The sequence below is a fragment of the Diplotaxodon limnothrissa genome, linkage group LG5 (assembly GCF_057381915.1).
Source record: "Diplotaxodon limnothrissa isolate DT_005_m linkage group LG5, D_limnothrissa_male_GT1.1, whole genome shotgun sequence".
Taxonomy (NCBI): Eukaryota; Metazoa; Chordata; class Actinopteri; order Cichliformes; family Cichlidae; genus Diplotaxodon; species Diplotaxodon limnothrissa.
Window position 1 is genome coordinate 14,963,897 of NC_140600.1, and position 6,308 is coordinate 14,970,204.

At 40.5% G+C, this 6,308-nt stretch overlaps 1 protein-coding gene across 1 annotated transcript; it reads right to left on the reverse strand.

Moving 5' to 3' along the window:
• Positions 1–244: 244 nt before the first annotated feature.
• Positions 245–6,228, reverse strand: LOC146631811 (protein unc-119 homolog B-like). Its single transcript, XM_085353916.1, has 6 exons — positions 5,908–6,228; positions 4,973–5,086; positions 4,431–4,530; positions 4,038–4,210; positions 1,433–1,562; positions 245–721 (listed from the first exon to the last, which is right to left on the reverse strand). The coding sequence occupies exons 1-5, from the start codon at positions 6,140–6,142 to the stop codon at positions 1,450–1,452; spliced, it is 735 nt and encodes a 244-aa protein (XP_085210042.1). The 5' UTR covers positions 6,143–6,228; the 3' UTR covers positions 245–721; positions 1,433–1,449.
• Between the last annotated feature and the right edge of the window lie 80 nt (positions 6,229–6,308).

Here is a 6,308-nt window from a genome sequence, read left to right on the forward strand (position 1 = left end):
ATATTTATATATATGTATATACTTTACAAACACCACCTTAAACCCCGAACACCAAAGTTTACAAATTACCATGAGATAGTATGCTGTCCAGTTAGGATAAAGACAAACTCAAATATCAGATATAATCAAGCTTTTAAGACGTTTGTGATAAGGAATTGGAAGTACAGATAATCAAATCTAAATGTTCAAAAAGAAATCTTCATTTTTATTGACTGCTGTCACCAAGAAAAAGGGACGTAATTTGCTCATTTCCAGATTAAGAGTAGTGCTGTGTGATTCACATTTTCTAATAATCCACAATTACCTTACAGTGGGACGTCCTCTATCTAAAAAAAGCCATTTTAAGCTCCCTACCCCTGTTAAAACAATCTACATTTGATTGTTGTCTCTTGCAAAGACAAGGTTTGAATAGCAGGTGGGTGCTGCCGGTGTGCTCACAGTGAGAGATGACCATCTTAAGGATATCACAGCTCTGTGGCATCATACAGAGCCAAGAGCTTGTGGTGATAACTTGTACATATGCTGACCTTGTTATCTGAGACCTTGTTATAAATCAGCATCTGTTAGCGTAACGGTAAATGACAGAAAATAAGGACAAACATAACAGCTCCACTTTGAAATAAGGAAACCAGAACATATTTGGGACACTTCTGCTGCTCTTTGAAGATACCAGGGGGAAATTTCTACTTGACATGTCCTTTCTTAACGAGCCGTCACAGAACTGTAAAATAAAAAATAAATAAATAAATAAAAAACAGTGATAATGTCAGAAACCTTTGGTTGAATTCAGAGTCTTATACAGTACTACTATTGACGTGTCAGTTTGTGTGGGCGGAGAGGGAGATAGGGAGGGGGCTGCAGGAGTGACCATGTGCGTTTGACAGGAGTGTTTTTGTGGATGGCTCCTCTGTTTCTCCCCCGACATTGTCTGGAGTGGATTGTGGAGGCGGTAGCTCTGAGAACAGCTGCTTCTGACAAACCCTGTGTAAACACTATGTGTGTCACTCGGGGATTGAGTGTGCATGCGTGTGTATGCAAATGTGTGTGTGTGTGTGTTCACTCAATGGCTGTTAGGATACTTCTAAAACTGTAAAGAGAAGACTAATGTCCATCTGATCAATCTGAGCCACGTGTTATACACGGCTGCAAATTGCAAACTCTCTCGGATTTTAAAGATTTCTCTATTTTCAAAAGCCTATAAATGTAACCTCTGTCTCACACTAATGCAAAACACCTCCTGAAAGTGATTGCAACGAATGGTAATTCATCTTTACAAACACTGGAGGCAACTGAACCGTGTCTGCAGCAGCTCTCGGGCCAGGTATGAGCCGTATGTATGTTCAGCAACATGCACGTGTGCCTATGTATATATCAATAAAAGTGAGCAGATGGACGTGTATGAGCATGTTCGTGTGTTTGTGTGTGTGGTTACACGCAAGCAGGCAGACATCACTGTCCTCCGTTGTAAGCATAATCTGCCTTGTTGTGCATGACCAGTCTGTTCTCGACAAAGTAGAAGCTGTCTGACCGAGTCTCATAAGGACACTCCACCATCTGATGGACTGCAAAACAGATGATAAATGCATGTCAGTGAAAACGTTTTAAATATCCATGTAAGTAAAACTTAAAAATAAAAACAAAACAAAAAAAACCTTCAGTAACTATTGCTCCTTGAGAAAAGACTCAGCAACATCACAAGGTATAGTGTATGCATACAGATACCCAAGTAAATATAACTGTTTATTAAAACAGTAATGCTGTGTGTATTATACACTGTCATGTATGCTAACGTACTGGAAAAGCAATAAAAATTACATCTTTCAAAGTTTTTTTTTTTGCTTTTTTTTTTAAGTTCTTTGTGTTTTGCTTCATCTGATCCCTCTGTGATAGTCGAGTGTAGATTACCAGACAAAACTTTGGCAAGAAACCGACACAGACTGTCTGGATTTCGACTATGTTTAGCTAGCTCGTTACTGAAGCTTCATATTAGCTTTGGCTAAAGTTTGTTTTGTGTGTTGTTGCTTCAAGAAGGATTTCTTCCTGGCCAGAGTGAAGAGTAGCAACTATCACAGCAGCCAAAAACAGTTTCAAAGTACATATGGCATTTATGGTTAGTATTATAGTATTAAGGCAGGATTAAAAACCTAAACCATGGCCAAGTGTTGAAGAAAATGGCATAATGTCTCATACAGAGAATTTGTGTGATGTTCTGGATACAATTAGAGCCGCATTTCCAAAAACACAACACTCTGTAAAATTTATTTAAGAGTCTATCTAAAAAACATGCTGGGATGGGGGCAAACAAAAGCCTGGGAAAGGAAGTGGTACTAAAAAAAAATTTTCTAACTGACCTGCTAAAGTGGCAGCAGGTCAGCAACAAGACTAGGCATAAAAAGAGAGGCAGAGGTTGGAAAGAAAAGCATCTGGACTTGTTTAACTTCCCTGAAGACCTTACACCTCTCATCCGAAAAGCTTCTTCAGTTCTAAGACCAAATGGTGGAGAGTCCCAGGTATTTAAGCCCTAATGGGAGCTGTCTTCAAGAAACCTAAAGACGTCCGGTCGCTTTTCCTTCCGAGCTCCTTAGATTACCATGGCCTGCATGACTACATGAGTGTCTCAAAAGTAAAGATTGTCAATTGTTCACCAATCTACAGAAAAACAGTGAACAATTGAACACTGAACAGTTTCAGAATAATTTTGCTCAATGTAAAGATGTGAAGACTTTAAATATATCATCATCTACAGTAGGTAATATCATCAAGATTCAGAGAATCTGGAGAAATCTCTGTGCGCAGTGGACAATGGCCTTCAAGCCTTCAGGCAGCACTGCATTAAAAACAGGCATGATTCTATCCTGGAAATCATGGACTCAGGAATACTTCTAGAAATCACTGTCTGTGAACACAGTTCACTGTGCTATCCACAAATTCAGGTTAAAGTGCTATCAAGTGAAGAAAAAGCTATAATGTGCACATGATTGAGAAATGCTGAAGAGGGAACATCTGAATTGTTATCAGTTCCAAACCCTGCATCTCTGACGGGATGGGGGTGCATTAATGCCTACTGAATTAGCAGCTTGCACATTTGGAAAAAGACACCTTCAAAGCTAAAAGGTATATACAGGTTTTAGTGCAACGTATCCCCCCGTCCAGACGACGTCTTTTTCAGTGAAACCCTTGGATATCTCAGCAAGACAATGCTAAACTGTGTACTGTGTCTATTACAACAGCATGGCTTCATTGTCGAAGACTTCTCACCAACTGAAATTTTTAATTCATCATAAAATTAAAATCACAAAACGTTTCTAATTATAATTTAGTTATTTGGTACTGCTCAATAACTATATTCTTATATTAGATACGAATAGGATAACATTTAGGTCCAGCAGCTGGTTCCCAGAGATCATTTATGGACTGTTGTTAAAACCAGCAGTCCATAAATGATCGTGTAACACATTTTAGAGATGTGCTGCTGCCATTAAATTTAAAAGGATCTCATTTTTTTTCTTAAAATTATATTTTTTTGATTGTAAATATTTGATATGCTTTCTATGTTCTCCTGTGAATAAAATATTGGTATAGGAGATTTGCAAATCATTCAAGCATTCTGTTTTTATTTACATTTGACAGTGTGACAACTCTTTTGGAATTGGGGTTGTACCTATGTAAGAGCAGAAATAGGTCAGGCTTAATAAAACTGCAAAAACCTTTTGGCTAGCTGCTGATATGTGTATCAGTGATGACGTCGCCAGCAAAAGTCCTGCTAAAATGTAACCAAATGTTTACTGTTGTGCTTAGATGCATGACAAATAGGGATTTAAAAATCCATTGAAGCAAATGTCAAGAATAGGAAATGCTGATGTATTCCTTTGGTATGTGCATGGTACAAAATACCAAAAGTTAGTCTTCTTCTAGACAATCAACATTTGATAAAACGCTATCACTTTTCCACAGTTTGCTGTTAAAATCTCCACGTGGGAAGGTTTCGGCATTTGTATGCTCTTGTTATGGTTATAAGTTTTAAAAAGGTGACTCACCCAGGCTCTCAGACAGCTGAGGGAACTCATAGATATGCTCACAGGTATTACGGCTGTTCGGGATGCAGAAGCCAAAGTCAAAATCAAAGCTCTTCAGCAGGTGATCACGGAAGTAGTGCCTTTCGATCATGCGAAGGTTGCTTAGAGGCCGGTTCCCAACCGTGAATTCCACCCTGAGTGAATGAAGTAAGAAAGAAAGAGGGAAGAAAGGAGATCAGGGTGTTAACAACTGCAGGTTTTGCGTTCTTATATAATTCGAAAATTAGAAGCTTATTACAGTCACATGGATAGTAGGCATGGGCGTGTAGCTGATAGAAGATAATGCTGTAATTGTTTTCACTGTTTGCGTACGGAGCAGGTGAGGTGTGCGTAGATTATGCGTGAGTCACTCACGTGGCTCCCACGGTCCGCAGCTGCAGGAATGCTGGGGTGAACTGGTAGCGTACAAACCGGCCTGTGCTAGCGTCTGACTCTCTGTTCTCCTCATCATCATCTGATACCAACAAGATTAGGCAGAGACGTTTTCTATGATCCATACTGAAGACTATTTTTAATCAAAATAACAGGTGACAGATGTTTCCAAACCCAGCTTATTTAAAACCATTTAGGAACCCTTGTCAGGAGGGTCAAGCCCTTTGGAGGCAGCTACTTATGACTGTCATCTGCACCTGCATTACAGAAGCTACTTTTGATTGCTTCCTTATTCACAAGGGGTGACCTCCACAGAACCTTTCCTGATTTGTGTTTCCCCTCAGTTCCAGGTGTCTCTTCCTGGGCTTGAACCAGGGATTTCCCTCTTTTTTTCTTTTTTTTTTTGTTGCTTCTTAGGCAAATAAACAATAACAGCAACAGTAACAAAAAACACTACTATGGAGCTAATCTGCATCTACATTACCACATAAATAAAACACAAGCAGTGAGCTAATACACACTACCTGTATGTGGGGGTTTGGCAATCTCAAACAGGACCGTGTCTGTCTCCAGGTCTCTGATCTTGAAGCGGACAAATTCGATGTTGTAAATATTGTCCTCGGGTTTACAGAGGTACCCTGTAAATAATGAGAGAGACCAAAGGAGTTATTCCCCCCGGAATCATTCCCGAGCTATCGCTCTTAAAATATAAAAGCAGGCTGCTTTTGTATTTTTGCAAAATGTGTTACAGACAATGCTCAGACTCTGATTACACAGCTTTGCGTCCACATTTGCACATGCAACTTTGAATATATACACATACACTGTTTATTTTATGGCATACAACCATAAAATGAGTCGAACTGTGGAGCTTTTGCCTCAGTGCAGGTCTATCAGGGATCAAAATGCACAGCCACACTCTGTGTTCTTATATTAAAGGGTAGATCAATATAAGCATTGATCGTGCTTTTACAATTTAGTTGTCATAAACAAAGACATTATCACACAAAGCTTGTTATTTGGCTTCCACGATTTTAATTCTCTTTCTTAGATCATGTGCTCTCGACAGCTATACATGTAGGCCATAGCACATATCATAATCTACTCAGCTGTATTTTTTTAATTTAACGAAGACCTTACCTAAGACCACCCAGATCAGCCCCACTGTGTACACAGCAGTGCTTTGTTTTGTTTGTCGGACATTTGTTAGGAGTTTAAAGTCCTAATATGATCTTTGGCACTAGCCAACTGTGACAATAGAAAACGTCTGCTATTTATTACAATTCAAGTGCCCATTAAGATGCTTAAAAATAGAAAGACTGGCTACTGCCGTGACAGTTGTTTGTGTTGTCAGGTATGTATTTCTCCTCTCCATCTCGAACAGCATGTTATTAGGGTATCGCTTGCTCTAGATTTATGTCAAAATTTAATCTGCTGTTTCAAAGACAGAGGCTCAAACCTCGAGTAGCTACTCGCAGTCCCAGCACGTCCTCCGGGGTCATGTGTCCAGTCCGTGCCCGGAGGTCTTCCTCCGTGACGGCCCTGCCGTCCACCTGCTGGCTCCTTCGGGACTTGAGCCTCTTCAGAACTCCTCCGCCTGGCTTGCGGTCCCGCGGAGGAGCCGCAGTGCCGTGCCCGCCGCTGGTGACATTTTCAGCAACAGGCAGGTCGCCGCGGGATTTGGCTCCGCTCATCCTCCCCCTACTCCTCAGCTTCCCTCCTATTTAAACGAGTGCTTATCTAAAGGCTTGAAAAAGAAGAAGAAGATGGCGCCGGGGATGTCGAATGTCGAAAGAGCTGTGGGTGAACGGTCAAGCGCTTGTTTTTGTAAGCGCATGCTGTACAGTTGCCATGACAACC